This window comes from Cebidichthys violaceus, unplaced genomic scaffold (genome assembly GCF_023349555.1).
Source record: "Cebidichthys violaceus isolate CVI_PGR_0920_01 unplaced genomic scaffold, fCebVio1.0.p SCAF_11, whole genome shotgun sequence".
Classification (NCBI taxonomy): domain Eukaryota; kingdom Metazoa; phylum Chordata; class Actinopteri; order Perciformes; family Stichaeidae; genus Cebidichthys; species Cebidichthys violaceus.
The window spans coordinates 16,236,358-16,262,131 of NW_027176274.1; the positions used below are offsets into that span (position 1 = coordinate 16,236,358).

Consider the following 25,774-nt stretch of genomic DNA (forward strand, 5'->3'; position numbering starts at 1 on the left):
GTGCTAACTTCTTTCGATTTGTTTTTTTTGCACCTTAGTGGCCAAAACCTGACCACAACAGCTTTAAAGTCTAATAGTATTGAAACTCTACAGTTTAAATGCCTCTCAAAGCATTGTGTTTTCTTTGGTGTAAAGTACTGTACCATGACTTGCCGCAGTCCATCGCGCACTCTCAAATAGAGGTCAGCTTTGTCAATGATGTAGATGAGGCTTCCCTCCGTCTGACGTCTCGCAGTAGCTATCATTGTGTCATATGACCTTAAAACAGTAACCTGTGGAAAACAAATATACATGGCGTTTAGCTTTTGTTGAACATGAATGTAATAACTAATATATGCCAATTGCCCCTCAAATGAAAAATTAGGATCAGCCCTGAATATACTATCAGGCAAATGTATTTTAGACACAATATGATCAATGGGCAACAACTGCTGCAGTATGCAGACTGATACTAGTTATGAATAACTTGTTATCAATGCCAGCCTAACAATCACATAATATATGATATTAAAGTGCAGTGATTTTACTTACCCCAGAAGAGTGACCAGGACTTCCAGGCGAACCCGGAGGACCAGGAGGTCCAGGAATATTGAGGGCTTCAAATGTAAACAAAAGCTTGTTAATGATTTGGCTCTTGAACAGCTTAAGTGGAGTTTGCCTCCAGTAGCCAACGAGCTGAGCGCAGACAGTAGCTTAAAGGTCACCTCCACACTAGATGTAGCAGTGTTCAGTTTAGAATGATCCAGAATATTTAAACAGAGAAAAAAGTCGCTTACAGTGATTGGGCCTATATGCTCCGGGAAGTAAGGAAGATCCTTGGGGTCCTGGTGGTCCAGGTGGTCCTGGAGGACCTGGACGGCCATCGTAACCAATCCCTGGTGTCCCTGGTGGCCCCTGGGGTCCAGGAGGACCCAATACAGGTTCTCCCTTTGGACCCTAACATGAAAAAGAAAAAATCAAAATGACACGAATGCATTTTAAAATGTTCATCATCTAGGTCATGACAAACAGTTGTGTGTTATAATGGGTGATGTGCTTACCGTACAGGTAAAACCACAAACCCTCTAACAAAATAAGATCTGGGTCGTTAACACCTGTAAATATACGAGGACAGACTCTTAGAACTCACCTCTAGGCCTGGTTTGCCAGGAGGCCCTGGTGGGCCTTGTACTCCTCCAAAACGTGGGTCATAATATCCGCCACTAGGCTCTCCCTTTTCTCCCTTCACACCGAGGTCTCCGCGCTCTCCCTTCAGCTCATTCTGTTGGAACGGTTTAACATTATGAAGTACAGTACATCCAGCACACTCAGGAAACTGATTGGTGGGGAAGCGACAAGCTAGTTTACCTTGAATGTGTAAATATCAAAATTAGAGGCGGTCCCTGGAAAAAAGAAAAAGTGTTTTAGTAACTAAGTACTAATAATTCACTTCTACACACTCCTGCAGTGCAGTGGATATGTATGTCATAACGGTACAGTATGTATATTTTACGCAAACTTGGTTTTACCTGGGATTCCTGGAAGTCCTCGGTCTCCATGCTCTCCTTTTTCCCCTTTAGTTGCTACAACAAAATTTCATTTTTCAACATTGGTGAGTTAGACACAATATCCCACAGGTGTTTCTGATATGCAAAATTGTGCCATTGATAGTGACGTCTTCTGTGTTTTATCAATTCATTCTTCAAATCTAGTCAGACTTGACAGCCTAATCTCTTGACAATAGAGTGTATATCCCCTTCGGGCTGAGGCAGCTTCATCAAACTGAAATTAAGATAGAAGTGTTTATCTCTACAGGCACTCAAAGCTCTTTCTAAATCTCTCTTCCTTGACTGGCACTTTTTACTTCTTCATTCTGATCCCTCTCTATCTTACAGTATTATGTATCGGTGCGACGTGTGAGAGAGGTCATACCTGGGTAATTCCTTGAAGTTTCATCATAGCGCTATGAACGGGGGAAAAAAAAAATGAAGAAATTCCCAGCATTAATAGAGGAAAAGATTAATCTGAGGTTTATGCTAAATTATGCAATCAGTAGTTTCAGAAGACAACAAGGCAAACAGAACAAAAGCACCAGATAATGATAGACTGCTTAACCATATCATACTATATCCGACCACATGAGAGACATTAACGTTGTGCTAAATAGTACATGTACATCTCCAAAGTGTATTTCATGGTACAAGGTTTTGGATCTTGTGTACTCACGTTGAAGCGATCTAAGGGAATGGCTGGTCCAGGGGGTCCAGGTGGTCCTGGTTGGCCAGGGACTCCCTGATGAAAACAAAGTTATTCACTCTTACTGTTTGGTCTGTATGTAGAGAATTACTTTTCACATACTATTAAGAGCTTCGACAGTATTTTGATATTTTTTACATCTACTGTGACACAATGATTGATAGCGTTGACGTAAACGATGTTATCTGTGTTTGATGTTCGGGCATTCTCCCAGCAAACGCTGACAAGTTTGAGAAATGTGCAGCTTTGATTAGGATTACGGATGAGAACATATGTATGTATATATGTACACGTGATACATATATTTAATCAACGCTGTGAATCAACATTTATCACACTGGCACAAGGTAACTAAACAGGGGTTGTGTTTTTGAAACCCAAGACTTGTGTTATTTGTAGAAAACAGGAACTTGTCCAAAGATAAATAATATGTACAATGCATAAATAGCTAGTGAAGGTCTCCCAATTCTCTAAAAAACACAATTCAATTTAATTTTTGATTGTTTCAATTAGATTTTTGATTTTTTGATTTAAATTTCAGCACTGATGGCTATGCCATTGTTACATTATCAAGTCTTGATTCGTAAGGTTAGGGCTGTCCTTGGCAAAATCAATTCCTAGTCGACTAACACATTACATTTGGTCGACTAATTAATTGATGACTTGATTTAATCAGCAGATCCCACAAAAGTCATTCAGCATTAAAAAAAGTCAACTAAGACCAAAATGGCCGATTCTTCCACTTATCGACTAACAGGGGGCAGCTCGACAACAGATCATTGGTTTTGTGGTCAGTTTCACTTCAAAGGTGGCGTATGGTTGGCTACCGCGAGTAGCATAGCCTAAGGGAAGGCAAACTGTTGCCACATCGGGGACTTCAGGGACAGCAGGAGGACTTTCCAGTTCTGATGTTTCTCCGTGATTTCAGAGGTTGAAATCAAAAGCTCATTTCTATCGACTTAGAAACAACATTGTGACAGCCCTACTAGCTAGTGCAACCCAGCTAATTGGCGACTTGAAAAGAGGTCCCAATGAATGTTTATTAATCGAGCTAAGTAAAAAGCTAGCTAGCCAGTCAGTGAAAAGGAAGAGAGTCTTGTATTGAGCATCAAAAACTAAGTATGTGTAGTTCCTGGCATGTGCCACCTGATGAAAGGCAGACAGGTCACATTCAGTGTCTTTTGTGACAACCGGGAATGGCTTGGGTGATGGAAAGTAAACAAGATGGTGTCAAACAATCTGTATTAACTTCTGCCACTGTCAAAAACGATCTTTCTGAGGTATTGGCAATGCTGTTAACACTTACTGGGTAGCCGTAGCCAACTCCTGTCTCTCCTTTCTCACCCTTGTAACCATTTACACCAGGGCGACCCTGAGGGGAGAAAGTCATCAATTAATACTTACACTTGGAAACAGGTAACAATGGTATTCAAATACCTGGAGCAATATGCAATAGGTCAGTAAATTGACTGTTGATGTGGTACTTAGTATAACCACATACTAGTAAAGCAACATCCAACCTAGGAAGGGCAACTTACAGGTCTTCCAGGCATTCCGATTTCACCCTTTATTCCAGATGGCCCATACTGGCCCTATGAAATAAATCATGAAATGAGAGACATTGTGAGCTGACAGGAGAATGAAGTGGGGGAAAAAATACATTTTTGGTTTATAACTGTTCAGTTACATCAGTGTAGATATATTAGATAGAGATGCCAAAACCCTTACAGTGGGTCCAACAGGTCCAGGTGATCCTCTGTCTCCCTGCATGCAGTGTAGAGGAAACAGATTAGTTACAACAACAACTGTATTACCGAAAACGGACAAAACATTTAGAAATCAAAAGCAGCAACATATATACCTTAGAGCAGAGTACAAGTACCTCTTGTTATGAGAGAGACAAAACAGACGAAAGCAGTGAGACTCACCTTCGGACCCGTCAGCCCTTCCAGATGCAGAAGGTTTCCATCAGGCCCGATCACTAGGCCTGGTTCACCTTTCTCACCCTGAACACGGCACAGCACAGACGAGACAACGCACACTCATTTACAGCAGTGTCTCAACGACGACGAGTGGCTAAATGAATAGTTGAACGAACAAATAACCAAGACTTTACCTTGACACCGTAGCTTGGAAGGCCAGGGTCTCCTCTGTCCCCCTTTGGTCCAATAGGACCCTGCAGGAAAAAGACAGTATGGTTTATCAGCTTACTTTGGCAGCCGGAAAGTCTTCCCCCAGATCAATTCAAGCCATTCCATTACGCTATGTCTACACAGTTCTGCTTGTATTGCCGAGTTAACCACTGTTTACACATTCAGTGTAGAATTAAGTGGATGAGATGTTGTGGGCTTCTGTTATCTGCTAGCTGTAGCGCAGAGAAGCATTTGATGCTTGCTCACTTTACTGTTAAAATTGTTTGGAGGCATTATGGGAATTTGAAAGAAATGGAGGTAGAATTGATTAAAGACACAGTCCATAATCCAAATGTGAGGATCACCACCCACACCCTAATTCAGCACGCAGAATTGGAACCTGTAATTAAATTAAAAGACCCACTCCAACAATAAATTGATCCAATAAGTCGGTATTGTCTGAGTAGCCAAAACCTTGATGTATCTTATTTCTTGCCATTGAGCTTCATTGTTGTCCAAAATCAATTTAAAACTGTTTGAGTGAACTTATCTAAAATCTACAACTGTTGAAGGAAAGGACTTGCCTGTGGAAACGTGGTTTCATATCTTAAGTATTTCTCCATAACATTAAATATTCATTCCTAAATGTGTAACATTCACGGTCAAGAGTTTAACACTCAAATAAACTCAGAAATCTGCTTGATTGACTGCAAACAGTGAGGTGGCAACATAAGCAAACACCTCAAACAACTGTCATCACATTTTGATTCAAATGTTAAATCGTGATTGGTGCGCTGAAATACATGACATGATTTTTTTAAACTGAGCACCGACCACTTCAAACCAGTAAGAATAGATCAGACAAAAAAAAAAAAAAAAAAAATGTCCAATTCAAAACTTTGGCTGAAAATAGTGCATCCATGTAGGACCTGATCATTTATAGCATGAAGCTGATTGAGAAAATAGGATTTTAGAGCCTTTAATTTACGATCAGTATAATTGTAACCTGTTTTTGTAAGATTTGCATCTTTAGTAGGAGTGAATGGTCTGGAGGCTGAATGCCCCAGACAGAATAGGGAAGTTGGAAAGTACTGAGAGGGGGATAAAAAAACATTGTTGGTTTTGGTCTTTTCATGGCATTTGTTGACAATAATAACGAAAGAAAGAAAATAAAAACGAAGAAATGTAAATTAACAAGAGGTTCAAAAAACACAAGCGACAAAGAGACAACACCATTAATGTGAAGTGTATTTACCATTAGTGTTAGGTAAATAATGTAATGTAAATGTATGGTTATAATAAGGGCAAGGTACATTAATTATGTAACATGGGGACACTTACTGGGAATCCAGCTTGGCCAGGTAAACCAGCTCCTCCCTGTAAACATAGACATAAAACTTTATTGAACTGGTGTTCTGTGTTTTGCTAACTGACTGTCATGCACCAATTTTCAAACTTTACAATAACTCTAACACAAAATTGTACAAGCAAATCTACACACAACGTATTCTTGCCCTGATTCTAAAATGTAACCTGTGAGATGTGTGTGCAGTCCTGCATTAATTAAAAAAAATACACACACATAATCAACTCCAAACTCAAAGACTATGTTGTATTTGCATCAGATGTATTTCTGTATCACTATTACTGTTTGAATATGAATACAAACCTGAGACCCGTCATAGCCAACAACACCATCAACCTGTAGTGACACATAAATGCCATCACTGATTAAAAACTGCTCTTAGTTTAGAATGAACTGTCTACAGTGTGCTTTTTGTTGCTTACATCGCCAGATGTTTGGTAGATGATTCGTCCTGGTGATCCCGGTGGTCCGGGGGGCCCTTGGAGACCTGTTCCATCTCGACCCGATTCACCCTAAAACCACAACACACACACACACACACACACACACACACACACAGCAAAAAAGATGAGCAACTGTCCATCCAATACAGGAAATGAATCAAATGCTGAATGTGACACAGCTTCAGCCTTTTAATATCTGTATAAACATAAAGAATAACAGTATTTTCAAAGAGGATACTTTTTTTTAATCTTTTTCAGAAGTCTTTTATGGTCTAACTAACAGATCAAAATAACAGACAGAAGTGAGATGGAATGTGTGTTGCAGTACAAGATTAGCGTCATACAGAAAATTGCTTTGTAATGAACATGATGTATATAAATGAACAGAGATTTTAGGGTTAAAAATGATTGAAATGAAGATAATATTCACCCTCTCTCCTTTGTTGCCATGGTCACCCTTTGGTCCCTGTGAAATTAAAAAGGAATGACACAAAAGATACTTGAAAGTGAAAGGTCCAAATACCTGCTTCCAACAACAGACATTGAAAACTGAAGACAATAAAAGCGCTGCTTCTTTCATGTCACGTAATGTAATTACCTGATAAACCTGCTAAATAAGACATTAAGTAATTTATGATTCCATTCATATGTAAAATTGAATTCCCAATACACCTGCCATGACACAGTTGCATGCCCCAGCAATGCTAGAGCACACGCGTCATTTGGGTGCTCGCACGTACATCGACAGAGAGCAAGCTTTACCCAGCATGCCGTTTGGTGGTGTAACAGTTGATACTGGAGCATGTGATGTATGAATATCAACTGAGCCATCTCTATGACAGCCAAACAAACATGATGATGAAGACCATGACATGCAGTTGAAAGTTCATTGAAGAAGCTAGTAAATGGACCTTGTTTAACAACTATTTCCAAGGTCAAGAATGAATTTTCATGCTTATATTGGGTATTACTTGTTATAGATCCCAATACGATAGTACATTTTAAAGCCGTTATTGACTGACACTGATAGGCCGCCTGATGTATTGTGCACCCCTACTATAACAATCTTCATAAAGCATTGTTGCTAGACTGTGTTTTAACTTATTCTGCACTGCTGGAAACAGCAGCAGGACGTGTCAAAAATGACGATTCTCCGTCCTCAAACAGTCCATTAATTTCTCTCTATTATATATATATATATTTTTTTTTTTTACAAAATTGGTTGACACAGGCTTTGTGTGAGGGGTTGGCCTTATATTCTGTTACTGCATCTTGTCAGCATTTGCATGACTTCCTGGCTGCATAGTCGGCTATTTTTCCTCCGAAAAAACAAATCCTAATTGTCTAACCCAGAATGTACGCAATACAAATTACCTATTGTGGCCACAGGGGTAAATGACACAGACATCAACATTTGAGAATGCAAAATATTTTTGCCCCATGGCTTGTTAGATTATGACAAGTCTGCTGACATAACACAAAAAAACAGATACAAAAAAAATCCCAAACTAAAAACCATGAACATTTCCTTGAAAGTCAAGTATCCTCATTTTGACAGCTTGCTCCGTTTATAGTGTAACATGGTAAACCGAATGTTCTGTTACATCACACAGGTTTCAAACATCTCACACTGTGTTAACACGGGGACCTTTCAACAACTGTGTGACCTCTGGTATCCAGCCGGAGCACGAAATATTCTTATTTGTCATCTAGATCTATTTTACCTGAGGTCCAGGGAAGCCATCCAACCCCGGACGTCCATCTTTTCCTGCGAGACCTTCACTGCCCTTCTGACCTGGTATACCTGGCAACCCGGCTTTGCCCTGCAGAGGTACAATCAAGATACAACGGTGAAAATCACACTTCAGGAGAACACAAAAACAAAGTTACTGCCACATTACTGCCCATAATGTGAAGAGTTTGCTTGTATTTCTTAACCCACTTAAAATCAACACACAACTCTACTCAGATTTCAGCTACTCTCTGCTCATTGTTAAGCTTTAGGCAGGTCATGTTGACACATGTTTGCTAACACACTAACTTGGGTACACTAGTGCTGTGTTGCTAAAGACTTTGTCTTTCAGCCCCCTTCATTTTCACACATTTCACTTAATGTTCCTTCTATCTATGCATTCATTTAATGCTGGGGTGGCCAATCAACTGCCTGTTTTTAAATGGCTCGTGGTGAATTCTTTAAAATAAACTAGTATAGCTTGAGGATATTTTGAATAAGTTGCACAATATGTACATTGCACATATTATTTTAAACACTAAGTCGACTAGGCTAAATTTTATGAAATGTTCTCCATCTTAACCTCTTGGCACAAAAAAATATCTTACCATTTCTGACTGTTGTGTTTGTTACATCTTAATATTTCTCTTAATATATTTCTCTTAGAGATTCACATTTTTACACCTACATTTGTAGCGTAATCTCTTCATTGAACCCTTAGGCCATGAACAGAAACCAATATTAATCATATTTATATCCTGTTTTAACTTTATTTCTTTACAGATTTACACATAGCATCATAATATTTTAACAGCGCATATGCCATGCACTGTATTTGAGTTTAAAAGTATTGAATTTATTTGAATTAAGATCAATTGAGAGCAGCAGATTCAAAATACAGTGTGCATGTGGGCAAACCAGTACATAGTAGTTATTATAGTAGTAGTGTTGCATAGTTATTTTGATAACATGGGAGTTTTCTGGAATAGAAACACAACTTTTTTTGAAAACTACGCATTTACTATTGTTTGGCCCATGACTCCTTATATGTTTCTCCACATGGCACACGATCAAAAAAGTTTGTCCTCCCCTGATTCAATGTGTTCATTTTTCTGTTATTTTCAGTCCTGTTTGTGTGCTTGTATTGTTTCTTTTTCCCCTGCTTCTATTTCTTTAGACAGGACCAGGACCTTCTTTCACCCTCAGAAATCAATTAAGGTGCAGCTTTATTTTCTAAACCCCAATGGTTTAGAAAACAGACGCGTGAAATGACAACTGAGGACCAGCTCATCACAGATTAGAAAAATGACTTCAGTTACTTACCGGAAGTCCAGGCAAGCCAGGAGAACCCTGAAAGCACACACATTTGACTTGGTTATTTGCAAGTTCATGTATATCTGTATAACTTTGTACTATAAATAGGAGCAGTTCCAGTTCAATAACCACAGAGGTGTAAAATGTAGACCTGTACAAAATGCACAGCATATTGTTTTTAAAGAAACAATCAAATCATTTACAGAATGTATGGCAGCTAGGCCAAATAGGGCACAAATGGGACACAATAGCACACTCAATTGTACTCTTAGTATTAATCAGTCACTAAATTACCAAGTGACAACATGACTTTAAAGCTGCTGATCAGATCCTGGTTCAGAGACTTACTCTGGCTTGTAATATGGGGACTAAAAAAAACAACATTTGAAGAATTTCAGCACAAGGGGGAACTATTGCTAGTTTTAAACCTTGTCCGTATTGTGAAGAATGTAAGATACTGCATATCGTCTTAAATTGCAGTACTGACCTGTCTTCCCTCAGGTCCTCTGACGCCAGGCAGTCCATTGCTGAAACCTCCACCGGAGGCCTCCATGTCATCCTTCAAACACCAACAAAGATTGTATGACAGTTAGCCAAACAAAACGTTTAGTTGGTTTGTTTTTTTCTATCCCGTTTAATTCTTTTTAGATTGAATGCTTTCACCTCAAATGATTTACCTCACTGATATAGTACATATGAATGGACAACCACAATGTGTCTGAAGTACAGCTGTCTATATTATTGAGCATAATTTCATATTTCCATTTATTTTATGGAGAACTTTCCAAAACAACCAAATTACACACATAAAATTTTGCTTTTTTTTGGGTATATTTTACATTGATATAGTCAACTCTACCAAAAGGTATCATCACAAAAACTAATCGGGAACTTACAAATCCAACACGATAGCTTGGTCCAGGAGGCCCCGGAGGCCCTGGAGGCCCAACTGGTCCAAGAGGTCCGGGCAGACCAGCCAGTCCAGTCTCTCCTGAGGTTCCCGGTAAACCAGGGTCTCCTTGAGATCCCTATAGAATAAATAAATACAAAGTGTAATAAAAGCAAATACAAAGATTTCATCTTCTTTTGTAGTGCATCTTACCATGGCACGGTAGTGTAATTCATTGTCTCATTGTCTTGCACAAAACTATTTTGTAATGAAACTATTACCATTCATGCAGCATTTTGTATAAGTAAGTGTGGTTTAATAGTACGTAGATTAATGTAACAGCACAAAAACCCATGCTCATTGATCTGGGGCCAAATTCAGACGTCACCAAATGTTAAACCAAACCATAGCCAGCACTCAGATTAAACTTTAAGTCTAGCTGACAATATTTGACAAACATTTGCATATCGTTAGAAGACACAAATCCCCTTTGATGGCTGATGTGCTGGAGCCCAGTTACCTGCGGATGGGAAGGCTTAGGAAAGTAGGAGGAGGATAAATAGTGGGGCAGCAGATTGGTGAGAAAAGAAAAGTAGGAGCTTGGCTGGAGAAATGGAAGGGATGAGAAAAGCTTTAGAAATAGTTGGATGAAAGTTAATATTCTAGTTAGCCAATGGGCACCATTAAACAGTACTGGTATTTCAAAAGCACGCCACCAATTCATGTACCTTGTTTTCAGGATTATGTGTTCTATGATACTGGGTCCAACAACAAAGGCAACTTGCATTTGGTTGTGTTTTTGAGTGTGGATCTAATTGTAACGTGCCAGATACTTTAAGGTAAAACTGAAAAAAACAAAGAAGACAATAGAATCTGCACCTTCTCTCCGACTGCTCCTGGAAGACCCAGATCGCCTGAATCACCCTAGCATAGGAAAAAGAGTAGGACAAAATGTGTTAATAAAAAACGCTCAAAACTACAATGAAAAACTACAATTGCTATTGTGCATGTTTCTATCATTTTTCAAAAAGGATTGAAAAGATTTGGACATATTTATGGTAACAACATCTAATCGCAAAGCCCCCCTCCGTGCAGCTACAACATGCTGCTCGGCCGCACTTAGCCATTGCTCTGGTGTGTTTTCGGCATACAAGCCTCAGAACCAGTATAGCCCTTTTTCCGCCTTCATATGTTGATACAAGCTGTTGCTTCTCTTTTTTAAGCTCACATGTTGGTTATGTACAATCAGTTCCTTTACAACATTCAAAATTGTGTTGAATTTCCACTCGGAATGCGGACGCTAGTTAGCCTAGCTTGCTAATGTTAACACTAACTCCCACTATACATTTTTTTCACACAGGTGAGTCATTAGCAGATCCCACTCTCTCCCATTATAGACTAGTCTAGCTAGTGGTAGCTGTCATTTTCTCATGGGTGCAGTCGTGGTGAAACGCTATCGACCAGGCTGTTAAAAGTCACAGCAGTTTTAGCGCTCCATTCATTACCCATTGATTCAAATTACAACACAAATCACAACACAGAATCACGTTGAAACCGAGGTGATATTATCTACAGTATATTAGTGCCCACCCACACACCAATCACATTACAATAATCAATATTTTCAACAAAGAACCAGGAAAAGCAAAGCTGAATTTTAATTTCAGTTCAACTAAGACAGATCCAACTCATGTTTACACTATGACTGCTACTGAGACCACCATTGACAAACTTCTAAGGCCGCTAGAAAGATACATTTTGTTAGAGTTTACAGAAGAAACAATCAGTCTCACAAGATCATTACCTTATCTCCCTTGGGACCAGAAACTCCTGAGCGGCCATCAGTACCTGGCAAACCAGGCAAGCCCTAGAAGGATTTGGTTCAGGCATTCAGTTGTTGTTGATTGGGTTAGACTCTACAGTCATTTTATTCAGAGAGTTTAGAAAATTATTTGACTAGTGATGCTGAGAGACAAACACATTGACACCTACAGGTTGACCGGGCACCCCGTCCTTTCCTGGTGGTCCGAACGCCCCAGAATTCGATGCTGCTCCTGCTGTAGAGGCAGTAGCAGGACCGGGGGGACCGGGGGGACCAGGAGGACCTGGTAGGCCAGGCAATCCCTAAAACAACAAAATTGATTGTCATTTACAGAGGCTGGTTACAGTCTTACAGCAACAAAGATGATATCTTCCACTACATAGCTTGTTTCTGTTGAGAGTAGTATTTCAAATTGAAATTCTTCTCACCCGAACGGATTCCAGATCAGGGAAACCAGAGCCTTCCATGTCCACAAAAGTCTGCAAAACATCAACTGGAATCAGTTATATTCAACAAATAAGTCACAAAGGCAGGCAGTCTGCTAATAGAAGTTGAGCCTAAACATTATGCAGCATGTGAGGCCAAGATTAACTCACAGATCTGAGTCCTGTTCCTGGGGGTCCCGGAGGTCCTGGGGATCCCCTCGGGCCAGGTTGACCCTCTCCACGGTCTCCCTGTTTGCACAAGTCTCATATTTATAATTAAAAATAATACAATAATATTTGTTATTCTGTTAATGTAAGTGGGCATCTAACCTTTTCTCCTTTAGTTCCAGAGTCACCTGGGGTTCCTGGGAAGCCAGGTGGTCCATCAGAACCCTGTGTTGAGGAAACAATAATGTTAGGGCACCCATGGTGTTAATACAAGGAAAATATAAGTGTTAAGGAGTAGGTATCTCCTAAAGGTGCTCCGATCAGGATTTTTGGGGATGATCACTGATCGCTGGATGCAGTATTGGCCGTCAACGTCATCCCATACAGAAGTACGTCACTTTGCATGAAGTCGCCTCATCGCAAGAATAGCTGTGCTCGGTCAAAGCATGCATTCAAGAATAAGCCGCAGCTAAAACATGTCGCCCATGATCCTCTAAGTATGGCAGTATTTAAGAGGGAAACTTAACAATGTGGTTATTCCGCCATTTTATATATTCTGTTTACTTTACCGGCCATGTATGAGTGAGAAAATGGCTTTAACTAACGTTACAGACTGTTACTGAAAATCATTTTCATTTTCAATCATTTTCAATCACCATTTTAAATTTTAACTCAAGTTGTTACGTAAAAAAAAAATTGTTCTGATCAGTATCTGACAAATAGGGTCTATTAGCATGTTACAGATGATTGAATAAAATATTGAAATACTAATCAGACAAGTTTTTGATATCTATTTTGGGTAAGTTAAGTGTTATATTAATCAGGTAATTCAAAAAAAAATGTTTTTAATATTCCATAGATTACAAAAATTAATATTGTTAGATTAATTGATAAAAAAAAAAGTTGTCAGGTGCAGACCTAATCACAGGGTCTAAATCCTTATATTTACGTGTAGCATTATTTATTTATTTAACTATTATTAACAACCCTGCATATTAACTGTATTTATTGGCAGTCAACGTGTGCTACATATGCAACATATTCTACTCTCTCTCTCTCCGAGAGAACTCCTAACTCCGGTGAAGCCATTTTTGTGTCACAGAGGAATAATCTCGCGTGTTTTGCCTGATCTGATCCGCCTTTACAAAGACCACCAATTAAACTATTTAGAATGAACATCGGCCGATAACGATCAGTGATTGATCGATCAGAGCACCTTTAGTATCCCCTTAAACAACCCATCATCACATAACCTTTTGACAGTTGATAAGAGTGGTCATGGTTTTGTGCAAAGGGGAAAAAAGCAACTTACCATTTTTCCATCCTCACCAGGATCCCCCTGTAAGAATGAAATAAGGAAATACACGTCAGACAAATTTAAAGATTGACAATTCCTTCCATACACGTTTTAACTTGGAACTCATATTTAAACTATTAAAAGGATCACATTTGAAACTTTTGAATCAATTTTCTTTCTAGGCTCTAAAAAGCAAATGTAACAGAAAAGATGTGCTTTACAGTTCAAGAAAAACAAGCGCAAGCTGCGACAAACGCAAGGAAATCTTGCTTCAACGACCACAGTGCATCTGTTGTGTTTGGATGATTTCAGGAAAAAAAATTGAACCACAGTCTACTAACTGGCTCTCCATCAGCTCCTGGTTGTCCCTGGAGGCCCGCAGCACCTTGTGGTCCGGCCGGTCCTCGGGGTCCGGGGCCTCTGGAAGAAACTGAGCCGTCGCTGCCGACTGAGAACTCGGTTGCGGGTCCTGGAGGGCCGGGGGAGCCAGGTGGCCCAGGTGGGCCAGTGTCGCCCTTCTTTCCTTGGTAGCCGAAGCCTGCACTGCCCTGGAGATAAAGAAGGTGGTGACCAAAGCTTCTCCAAAAAGTACAACAACATAAGAATAATAAAGTATCACTGATACCAGTGCTTAATAGAATACAAATAAAAGTAAGATAAATGTAGTAAAAAATAAATAAACTAAAATAGAGAAGTAATATTGCGCATGATGAGTCTTGTTCTGTTTGTACAAGACTCCTGTGACTTTTCTCCTGGGTGACTCAAATCAAAGAGCCGAAGAAGACATGATCTCTAAGTTACCTTGAATCCCTTTTCTCCTGGTTCTCCCTGAAAATAAAAAGAAGAAAACAGCGCCAAGTCAGTGGCAGCAGTTTTCATTGGCTGTCACATTTGACTTAAAACTATAAAATGCACTGCCATACGTATCCACAGACACATCCACATGTTGGAGAACTTCACATTTAGTATATACACTTCCATTCGGGGTGGCACCAGTGGACATTTTATTTGCGACACATTCCGATTGAATCTGTGTGTATTTTGTTTTGTGTATATTTGGACAAGTGCATTATGTGTATGTTGTTCTAAGACAGAAGGGAAACCAATCAATGTCAGGCCAACAGTAATGTCCTCAATTTAGAGGATCTTCTTAATTTTACAATTATTGTAAAATGAATGGCATTTGGCCCTCATAAGACAAAAGAACTATGCATCAACAAACACACACACACACACACACACACACACACACACACACACACACACACACACATCTTGTTCTTAAAAAACTAAGAAATGTAAACTACAGTATGTAATTAAATGAATAACAAGAATAAACAAAGTAACATAACAATGGCTTGACATTATATTGCATGTGGGCGCTTATGGAACACATTCATATGATTGGATATCATTTTACTGAGCTTGAAATATCCTATTTCTCTCATTGTGTAACTGCAAACTGGAATAGCATGCAGAACAATCTAAAGCTTACCTCATTTTTATTCAGAGGGCGATTTAGATTTAACATTTCATATTTCACTTTCAGTTGTAGTTGGTTGATTTGCTTTGAATTTCATTTGCTTTAATTATTCTTAAGGGTATTATTATTTTAGTAATTTGGCTTTTTATTAAGTTTTTAGCACCATTTTCATAGATTGTTTCATCTTTATTGCAAATGACATCTTTATCTCAGTGTATTTTTGAGTTAAAATAAAGGTTGAATGAATGACTTAGCATGCATAAATTTAAGACTTGCAGCTCCCTCTAGTGTTCCTTTGGGACATATAACCAAAGGCCATATCACTGACGTTATTACCCTCTGCTCCTGTCCAGCTCACTCACTGGCCACTGCAACCTTCACAAGGACAAACCCTGGTGTCATCAGTGCGTCCCACCCCTCCTCACATGACAAAGATGACTTGTCTCATACAAGCATTCCATCCACAATCAAAGCAGATTCCATAAAAAAGGTCCGAACCTTCTCTCCACGGGCTCCACCTCGTGAGCCGGATCCAGAGCCAGCGTCTCCCTTTGTCCCAATTGGACCCCTGTCTCCTTTCAGTCCTGCATCCCCCCGGTCACCCTTTTCTCCTTTACCCCCAGCTGGACCTGTAAACAGCGACAAAAGGACAGAGTCATTAATGCCCTCATGAAAAGACCTTTCAAAATTGATGAATGACTGTATCCCACATCCCAAACAATACAAAGCCAAAAGCAGGGGGGAAAAAGGGAAAAAGAAAATTACTTTTTGATTGTTGGAGCGAGAATCCCAGTGTGTGTGTGTGTGTGTGTGTGGCTGTGATTTAAAGGCCATGTGAAGGTTTTGAGGTTGTAACACCTTCCCAGCGCTGCACACTCTAGCATCCTGATATTTATACTCTGGTGTGAGCTCAATTGACCCTAAACCCTTCTCACAGAATGTGTCGAAGGGTGCGACGTATGAAATGCAACCCGCTTCCTGAGCTGTGTAGAAGTCTCACATCTCTGAAGCCGCTGACATGCACAGCAACATGATGTCCGCTTCGAGTGTTCCAGTTCAGGGATTAGAGTTTAGCAATGGAAAACAGGATCCCATGCCCTCTGAACGGATACATAAGCATGGCATGTTCACAAAAAACACTAATACCTCATATCATAGCATTAGCAGCTTAAGGTAATATGCAATATTTTCCAATCCTTGTTTTAAAGAAATAAAAAGCTCCACCAAAATATTTTTTCTTTCACCTTTTTAATTTTCTCTCTCTCTCTCTCTCTCTCTCTCTCTCTCTCTCTCTCTCTCTCTGTCTCTGTTCTATGTTCTCTTTGTGTTTATCTTTCAGAAAGATAACAACCTAAACGGCCCAATTTTTCATCCCCCTGGCTTGCATACGAACGTGTCCGCCACCCTGCGTGAATTCAAAAGCATAACGTAAAGAGATTCATGCATGCTCGTGTGCTTTTTAAAATCCATGTGAGGTCCTGCACGAGGAGTACACATGAGGTAGGCAGAGCGTCAGGCCAGAGAATATTAAAAAAAAAAGGAAATAAAACACGGGAGACATGGATGCTTGTCTCTGTGTCTTAGACTCCCCTCGACCCACCTGGTGACCCAGGAAGCTCCCGCCCGGACTCCACAGAAAGTGAAACGTACTCGGAGTCACTTGCTGAACACAACCCAAGAGACAGTGTTAAATTCACTTTCTGGAGTAACATTAGTTCAAGTCAGTTACATGAGGGCTCCAGGATGTGAGGTTAGCAATTTTCTCCATTCAGTCATGACAGGTTTTTTTCTTGTTTGAGTCTTTTCTTTTCTGTTTTAAGCATTTAAAAAATTATAATAATTTAAAAAATAAAGAAAATACAGGCGGGTAATCATTCCAAGTACAATTTTACACTGTGAAATTGACCAGATCCTGGTTAATCAGATGAGCACACAAGATGCTGTGTCTGTGACATAATATTGACATACTGTACTTAATCTTAAGATAATTCATCACAGCCCCTTTTCCAATGTTCACAGTTTCTAGTGTGTAAGTGTCTCTAAGACAAAACTTGCTTTGTCTCTGTCATGAGCTGACATTGGCATCCCACCACGACTACTGAGTTCCGTAGAGTGCTTCATCAAAGACCTACATTGTATTTAGCATTAGTGTTGATGCTTAATTAAAGTCATATGTCATATTATTTACATTCAATATGTTTGTATACTTTATATTGCAGATAATGCAACCATTAGATGATACAAATGAGACCACTGCCATTCATGCCTCTACCACCAGATGGTGCAAAACATACAGTATTCCCTACTGGAAAACATAGAAACATAACTGCTCCAAGTTATGTATTTTAACGTAATTCACACAGAAAGCAGCACAACACGTCAGTGCTCATCACAGATGAGAGCCTTCCAACCTCTGTTGTATTAATCCTTATGTCCACTAGATGGAGACATGTGTCAGTGCGTACCTTTGTAGCAAGCTCTGACTAGCTCAGTAGTGCATGTTCAAGGAATATGAACTCTGCAACACCATGTGCCATCATAAAAATCCCCCCTCCATACCCAACGGGTGAGCCAAGTCACATGTCGGCATGTGGAAGTACAATCCCTATTTTTCATATTTCAAATTATAAATGTATGAAATACAGTGATACAGCGAGGGGCAGATCCAAAGGCATCTGTAAAAAAAACATAGTCTGAAGACGGCTGGCATAAGGAAAGTACACTAAACTTAGATTTTTGTACAGTACCGAAACAATATTCCATCTCATGTTAGAGCTGATCTCGCTCTGCTAGCTGAACTTAGAACTGTGAGTGATGCTTGATTTAAACTCACCTGTTTCTCTTGCAATTGACACTTCCTCTTTCCTGGTCAGTGGTGGCTGCTGAATGGGCCGGGAAGATGGAGGAGCAGTCTGCAGGTGAATGATCATGCAACAGAGAGAGAAACATATTATTTTTAAAAGGGCAACGGATTACATTTACTGGAAGCTGCACTCAGCCCGCTCTACATTTTATGCCCCTGCAAACAATGCAACAGTTTCCTGCATGGGAAAAAAGTAGGCATTGTGTTCCCATAATGTTTATAGTTTGTGCAGCCAAAGCTCTCTTCCTAACGAGTAAGGCCGTTTCCCAGCTCTACACGAAGCCTTTTAAAACAGGTAAACATGATTGAGTCAACATGTGCACGGCAAACCGAGCGGGGAGCACAACTTTCATATTTTGGCAAATCGTTATTGTTTTCGGTAATTGCAGTTTATGTGTTATCGCCGTCAGACATCTTGTAAAACTCTTCTGTACGTGTACAATATTAAGGCTTTCAGGGAACACAGCTGCCGGTCTATCGAGCTGATCCAGCCTGCTGTTGCAAAATATCGTCACCCAAAGTTATAGTGACACCCAGAGTACGATGATTGAGTTTGTTTACGGCAACCTTCATTAGTATTCGTGAGTGTGTGCTGCAACTCCTAGCCTCATTTTTTACCTGCTGTGTGTTTTTGTGTGTGTACATCACTCATCACATTTCTGCCCAACTTTTATATTGTCCTTGACCTGTGCACTGCCTTCGTATGACTGCATTAACAAATCAGATGAATTGTTTTGTCATAATAGCTTAATATATTTAGAAATTATACTTTTTTTAAAAATGTTTTTGTGTACTCTATATGGTAAAGTGTCTTTGTGGGCATAGGAATTACAGATCAGTCTGTAGTCTACCAACAGTCCTCCATCACTAACAACACAGCAGGACAGAGAGAAGCAACGGGAGTTAATGAAGGTCGGGGGAGGAGGGGTCACTTCTGGTGGGCTCCTAAACTGCCTTTGGCTAAAGACCAGAGAGGGGGAGGAAATAATGCAACCACCCCCCAGCCAGTGGCTCATTCTTCACCGGTGACACACCTCGATTTGTCACCTGTGGAATTCAAGAGAGGAGTGGGATGAAGAATGTAGGAGAGGGGGCAGCAGAGGGGGCAAAGCGAAGCCACTGTTGATAATTAACCAGTTTCCTTTCTGAGGAATTCTCCCCACTGTGTTGCACGGCGCTGCTATGCTAAGAATTTGGCCGGGCCGCTATTGACGGCTCTGAGTTGATATATGTATTAATGTGATAAAGAATACCCCGCTTGTTCATTCCTTTACTGATCCATCATAGCTGGGGTTGAAGGGTGGGAGGCTCCAGTCTTTAGAACATAGTGTTGATGGATTTGAACCGCATGACCCCCTGAATCTAAGAGCAGGTATGCAGCTCCCTCGGCAATGAAGGTATTCCACCTCTGGAACAGTGTATGGTTTTTTTTTTCTTCTTTTTTTCTTTTCTCAGTTTATGTCCTATAAAGTATTGCAGAGAGAACTCTTTGTTGTTGTTGCTCTTAGGGTGAAAGACAGACAGCCTGGCTCCCATGGTTTGCCTCCTGTGTGTTTGACTCCTATTGTGAAATATAATCTGGAATCAGAAACAAACAAGTCTTTTCCTTTTCCCCCCAAACATTGCTGCTTTTGATTAAGATGTAAATGCACACTAGACGCAAAACATGCCTGTTGGCCAATCAGTTAGCTACTTTGAATTTTGAAACGAGAGACAAAAGCTCCTTTAGCACTCGGTCTAACTACTACAAAGTCGATCAGCTGTCGTATATCACAGCAACATTAGACAAAAGGACATTACAGACAAATTGAAGTTAGCAGCTGTGCTCCACCTGAAACAGTCACTTGCATCACATGCAGCTGGAATAAGGCTCCTGAAACATTTCCTCTTTGGGTTTCATGCTGAAGGAGACACCAGCAGTGACACTGCTAAGGGTGACTGACTAGCTCTGCCATCTATCACCACGAAATTCCAGGATGACAAAATGGAAAGTTTTACTTGTACAACTCTCCCCGTCTTAAGTCGTCTCTGCCCGGACTTGCCTTAATTGCAGCGGTGTAGGTTCTACCTTCTGTGAACTGACATCGGATGGAAAAACATCGGCAGTTAGGCATTAGATGCCAGCTGCTGTGTGTTGTGTTGCATTGCGTACTGCATGAGAAAAGCCTACTGAACAGATGGAAAAGCCCCTTATAAAAGTTGCTGAGTGTATGGCAGTAACGTTGAAGAGACTTCCGACCTGCGGTGCCTGACCCTGCCCTCCCTGTCTCCTGCTCTAACTTTCTTTCCACCTCACAAAGTTAAGTGTGATAGAGAAACCAGCCAGAATAACAAAGCCCTGAGGCGGTGTGTGTGTGTGTGTGGGGGGGGGGGGGGGGGGGGGGGGGGGCTCTGACTTGGATCCGATCAAGTCCAAATTGACATCTGGTTTTTCTAACTCTCAACTGTAATTGTGAGTGGGAGCGCATGCACGCAACTGAGGCGGTGGTGCAGGCTGCCGGTGGAGGCTGTGCTGCATTTCAGCCTGCGTGGCTATCTTTGACAGGTGGGAGGATGTGAGTGGGTGTCTGTAGAATCTGATCGTGTGAGTGTGAGAGAGACAGAGAGCAGAGAGTGGAAGACAGAAAGACAAGCGACTGGGGGGGGGGGGGGGGGCAAACAGAGAAATGAGGAAAGATACCGTAAAATACAAGAACATGCAGCGATTTAGAGAACTGAAAAAAGAAATGATAGAGGGAATAATAATAGCATGAGCATGACAGTGTGAGTGAAGGGAAAGGTAATATGGAAGGTGAGTAAGAGTATCTGTCGGTCCTCTTGCAATATCTGTTATGTTAGGCCTTCGGCCAAGTCTACAGATCTATTCAGAGTGCACACGCCTCACCTGACAGCAGGTAAATCCCTGCTCTTTAAGCATACCGTTCATGCTGATAAAAATGTGCTAAAACCAACATTCAAAGCCGGACATCCTTCTTGCTGACTTTACTCTCTGTTTAGGCCGCTATAAATTTCAGAGGAATGTCATTAACTCTTCAATTCTAGAAAAAGCCCCGTTTTTACTCCCCAAGGTCATTTCCCTTTCTAGTCTGACAAGAGGAAAACTCTCTATGTAAAAAGTCTTTGTCCCCAGATCTATAAGATAGAGGCGGCTCGATTTCCAGACGTCAACTCAGCAGTTTTTAATCTCTCTTGAGGGATGAGTGTTCACTCACTTATAGCGAGCAACTGGAGACATCAGTGGTACAGTATATCTAAGACAGGGATGACTCGGTTTGCAGAAGCAAAGGAATAATCTTTGTCGGCCAGGTTCGCGTGTCTGGCTTGGTCAGCTGTTTTGAGTCCTTTTTAGGGAACACAGTATTCTGGGTTCATTCATCTTCTCACTCCCCCATATCTCGAGTTATAGTTTTACACAACTTCCCAGTGAGAAAATGGTAGACCAAACCCATAATGTATCAATATAATGTACCAAGAAGAACAAGAGCAGCAAAATAGCTGCAGGGAACAGTACCGTTATTAATGAAACGTCACTTAACCAAGCTTAAATGATGAAGAAAAACAAACACCAGCGGGTGAATATTGTCAAACCTTTGTTTGTAAAAGAGCTAAATAATAAATACAAAGTTGTACCATACCGTCATTCTATGTTTCGCCACGGTTGGCTGTGGGGGTCTGGTTTCTTCATAGCCGCTTCCTTCACCTGAAGCCTGAGGAGACCAATCAGACATTTTCAATTTTATGTCAACAAGATGCTCTTTTGTTGTTTTACTGAGTAAACTGACAATTAAAAACCTGTCATATCGAAAAAAAGTTCTTTAAAATGCACCATGTGTCAGTTCATGAACTCTACTTTAAGTGTGGTAAAATTCAAATGGAATGTAGCTGTTTAGTTAGCAGTATTTTATTAAATATGTGTACAGTACATGTATTTTACATAACTACATAATCTCTATCAGGACCAGCTCTAGACAACAGGAGGCCCTAGACAAGATTTTCTTTGGGGGCCCTCCTTACTTTTTGTGTTTGTGAGAGAGAAAAACACACACACAAAACAGTTATGAGATTGGGGTGGGATCGTATTATCATCTTTTTTTAGGGTTATTGCAATTTATTTGTATTCATTTTTAAAGCAGAAGACAACCATTCATTAATTTTCCTTTTGAAAAATGTTAAAAAATAAATTGTGTGTTTGAATAGATATGGCAATAAATAATAATTTACAACATAGTACATTGCTATATAATAAAACCTTAAAGAAATTAGATATAATTACTACCACAGCGTATAAGGCGGGCTAGCACCAACCTCTATGCTATTTGTGCTCTGAGTGACAGTACCACTTGCCTGGTGTCTTCATTGCTGTCAATGTGTTTTTTTATGCCATGTTCTTGGCCAGGTCCCTCTTAAAACACACATCTAATCTCATTGAGCCTTTTACCTGAATTAAGGTGTTATTTAACACTGAACTCTCTCTAAATTGTCAATACTCTATGTCGCTCCACTAATGTCATTAAGAAAAATGCTTGTATATTTGTATCATTTACAATACAGTAAGTTTGGGCTCATTGGATTCAGAACGTCTTGGTAACGCAATACCTTGAATGTGTCCTCAGAACAGCTGTGTGTGAGGTTAGCATTTGAGATAAAAGACACTTCCTGAAATCGGAAACCTGTCATTTCCACTTGGAATGTGATTCTCCCATCTAATCCAAACAACATCTAAAGCTTTGACGACAACAAGCGGTAACATCTTGAACCTTGTTCTGTCAGTAGGGTCGAGGTTTTGGTTTATCAGCGAGCAGAGCAGCTGTGGAGGCAACGTTTCACTAAATAACAGTAAATGCTGCTGGTGGGCTGCAGCGCTGCACCTGTGTTTCTGTGTGGGTGGCCAGGGTCGGCGCTGAAAAGGCTGCTCTCGGGCTCTTATCTATAATGGATTTACTATTGCTAATAATGGATGTAAAATGCTGGAATAAATCAACAAAGTACAGTAAAATTAATACTTGTGCTATTTTAGGGCTTCTCCCTGATGCAGTGGCAGATCCAAAAGCAACATTCTTAGTAATAGCCTATTTGAAACGATGGGTCCCTGATTTCAGAGAGAGGTAGACTAAAGCAGGCTTCTCGTTGCTAGCCGGCGACCATCAATTTTGGCAGATGCTGGTAGATTTCATTAGCTTCAGCTAGTTAGCCAATTAGCTTAATGATAGCTCCATGACTTGGTTGAAAACCTTTCCAGCTGTCTCTTTTTGAAATGATAATCTTGTCAAGGGGGTTTAACTATGCACATGATGGCTGAAAATCTGCTAACATTTGCCTGAACTCTGACAGCATCCAGGACTGGGGTAATACTACTCAGTGGTTCTGCTGGATGTGAAACAGGTCTTTCTTTTGGGACCTGTAACTCATTGACTATATAGAAGAAGTGGATGTTGTCACTGTGACGTTACCCACTGGTTTGAGGACTGCCGTTTTGAAGCCTTGAGTTTGGCATTTTGGCCGTTGTCATCTTGGTTTTTGGTTGAGGTAATAAATCAAGTGAGAGTCATTTTCTCATACACTTCTATACAATCAGACTTATTTTTGCAACCAGAGAGTCTCCCCCTGTGGTCCATTAGAGAGAATGCAAGTTTAAGGTACTTTTGCATTGGCTTCACTTTTCAGACACCGAGGTTGCTGCCTGCTGTAACCGCACAAACTAATGTGACCTTGTTAAATAATGATACTCTATGGTTGTTGTAACGCTTGTTTAGCCACACGCTAATGCTCTGAGCTTATGTTAGAGCAGATAAACATAATCAATACCTCACACTTTGCTCAGGTGTTTTTGGTTTTGGAAAGACTTGACAGGCCTGCATTGCCTGCTAACTGTTGCTAAGCTATAATTGTTTGAGGGAGGGGGTTGTGGGGGTTGTGCTAAAAGTTGAAATGTGTGAACAATCTCATCGCCAAATACTGTTTTATATTTCTGCCTTATAGTAGGTTTCATCACATGTAGTCAGGTATCTTCAAAATGTGATTAGATGTAATTTACCATATCTGAGTCATCTTCATCCTCTTCACAGTGCCTCTCAGCAGCACGGGGGTCTCCCACCACCTTCAGCTCACCGATCACTCCCTGTCAAAAGACATATAATATATGAGATGAGCACTTGTTCTCAGACACACACACACACACACACACACACACACACACACACACACACACACACACACACACACACACACACACAGTACGTCTTACTTTCAACATACAAATATGCTTATCTTATCTTCTATATTTCAAGGAATTCCCCATTTCCGTGAAATCAGAGAGGCTATTGATGTCTCCATTTGTAGCGTCAGCCTGTGAAGTGCCACTATCTTTGCCCCACACAGACACGATCTGATACATGTTCCCACACAGGACAGTTGCACAGATAGCATGAATGCTATCTGACGGCCTATCAAAGGGCCATTAGGTCTGAATGAATAGGTGGCTTCTCTGCTGCTGAGTTATTTGAAGTCGACACATTTATGCCCTGAGAAAAAAGTCAAATGGATTTTTTAAGAGAACTTTGAAGATAAACAGCAAAGGCTCTTTGACATTGGAACCATGTCTCTACACTGGCTTTTAATGGTCGTTCTTTTTTTGTAACTTGCACAATGTTTAGTCGGCGTGTCGGCGTTTAGATCTTCACAATAAATCTTAGATCCTATGCACAAGAAAGGACTAAACTGTCACTAAAGCATGGTTTTCCTAGTGATGGATAGTACAAAAAAGGGACATCAACTAAACAAATCCAGTTTCAGAATGGAATTTCCATTTTATAAATATATGATGTAAATATTTAGATACCAAATAAGCCCTCTATGTCTTGATTTGATTGGATAAATTAAATTCGCAAGACCTCTCCAGCTTAGGGCCATGCTCCGGTCAACATATGGCATGTGGCCAACATGTCCTGAAAGAAGAAACAGGGTTGGGTTGCTTTTTCCAAGTGAGCAACTTGTAATACATCTTTCTCACAAAATATCCAACTCCAAGGAAATACTTTATATGGGCTTGAGTAATAACAGAAAGAAAAGCTCGAACTGTGTGTAGCAGAGTTACAACGTGGTTTACAGCAAAATAAGCAGCTGTAATAAAAATTATTAAAGCAAAGAAAGAAAGCGAGAGATAATGTTACAGCTAAAAACATTATCTCAAGGGCTCGCAGCCAAATGGAAAGTAATCATTAGAATTGTTGACATATTTAGTAGTTTAAATATCTCTTTATTTCTTTATAATGTACAAATATAATAATTGTTATTAAAATATACTCTTAAGCAGTGGATGGAGTATCCCCCGAATAAGCCCCTTTTTTGGCTCGGCTGTAAAGGGCCTGTGCCCTCATGGCTTCAGTCTCATTAACACAACAAGGAGGTCATATATGTCCATATAAGCATCAAAACTCCCTACTTGGCAACACTAAAGAGTGAAAGCAGCAGAGAAAAGCAGACTCGTCATGTTGAAGTGAAACTCAAAAAGAGAAAGGTCATGTTGGGATGCCGACAAAAGCCAGCCATCTATTAAAAGTCAATGAATAGCTTCCATCCAAGACAGGAAAAGTCTTTTAAATATCA

At 40.2% G+C, this 25,774-nt stretch overlaps 1 protein-coding gene across 2 annotated transcripts in view; it reads right to left on the minus strand.

Moving 5' to 3' along the window:
* Positions 1-25,774, minus strand: part of col18a1a (collagen type XVIII alpha 1 chain a) — a 75,395-nt gene that overhangs the window by 4,133 nt on the left and 45,488 nt on the right. For both annotated transcript variants that reach the window (XM_068705150.1, XM_068705149.1), the window contains 35 exons: positions 24,204-24,287; positions 21,805-21,876; positions 18,140-18,218; positions 16,907-16,969; positions 15,805-15,935; positions 14,625-14,651; positions 14,165-14,371; positions 13,839-13,865; positions 12,689-12,751; positions 12,530-12,607; positions 12,362-12,412; positions 12,104-12,235; positions 11,916-11,978; positions 10,991-11,035; positions 10,119-10,250; positions 9,710-9,781; positions 9,232-9,258; positions 7,901-7,999; positions 6,607-6,642; positions 6,156-6,245; positions 6,037-6,069; positions 5,709-5,744; positions 4,352-4,411; positions 4,164-4,241; positions 3,964-3,999; positions 3,774-3,827; positions 3,542-3,607; positions 2,206-2,271; positions 1,912-1,942; positions 1,509-1,562; positions 1,348-1,382; positions 1,130-1,261; positions 777-936; positions 532-596; positions 144-272 (listed from right to left, as the gene is read on the minus strand). In XM_068705150.1, coding sequence (XP_068561251.1) covers positions 144-272; positions 532-596; positions 777-936; positions 1,130-1,261; positions 1,348-1,382; positions 1,509-1,562; positions 1,912-1,942; positions 2,206-2,271; positions 3,542-3,607; positions 3,774-3,827; positions 3,964-3,999; positions 4,164-4,241; positions 4,352-4,411; positions 5,709-5,744; positions 6,037-6,069; positions 6,156-6,245; positions 6,607-6,642; positions 7,901-7,999; positions 9,232-9,258; positions 9,710-9,781; positions 10,119-10,250; positions 10,991-11,035; positions 11,916-11,978; positions 12,104-12,235; positions 12,362-12,412; positions 12,530-12,607; positions 12,689-12,751; positions 13,839-13,865; positions 14,165-14,371; positions 14,625-14,651; positions 15,805-15,935; positions 16,907-16,969; positions 18,140-18,218; positions 21,805-21,876; positions 24,204-24,287 — 2,613 coding nt within the window. The remainder of the gene's footprint in view (positions 1-143; positions 273-531; positions 597-776; positions 937-1,129; positions 1,262-1,347; positions 1,383-1,508; positions 1,563-1,911; positions 1,943-2,205; positions 2,272-3,541; positions 3,608-3,773; positions 3,828-3,963; positions 4,000-4,163; positions 4,242-4,351; positions 4,412-5,708; positions 5,745-6,036; positions 6,070-6,155; positions 6,246-6,606; positions 6,643-7,900; positions 8,000-9,231; positions 9,259-9,709; positions 9,782-10,118; positions 10,251-10,990; positions 11,036-11,915; positions 11,979-12,103; positions 12,236-12,361; positions 12,413-12,529; positions 12,608-12,688; positions 12,752-13,838; positions 13,866-14,164; positions 14,372-14,624; positions 14,652-15,804; positions 15,936-16,906; positions 16,970-18,139; positions 18,219-21,804; positions 21,877-24,203; positions 24,288-25,774) is intronic.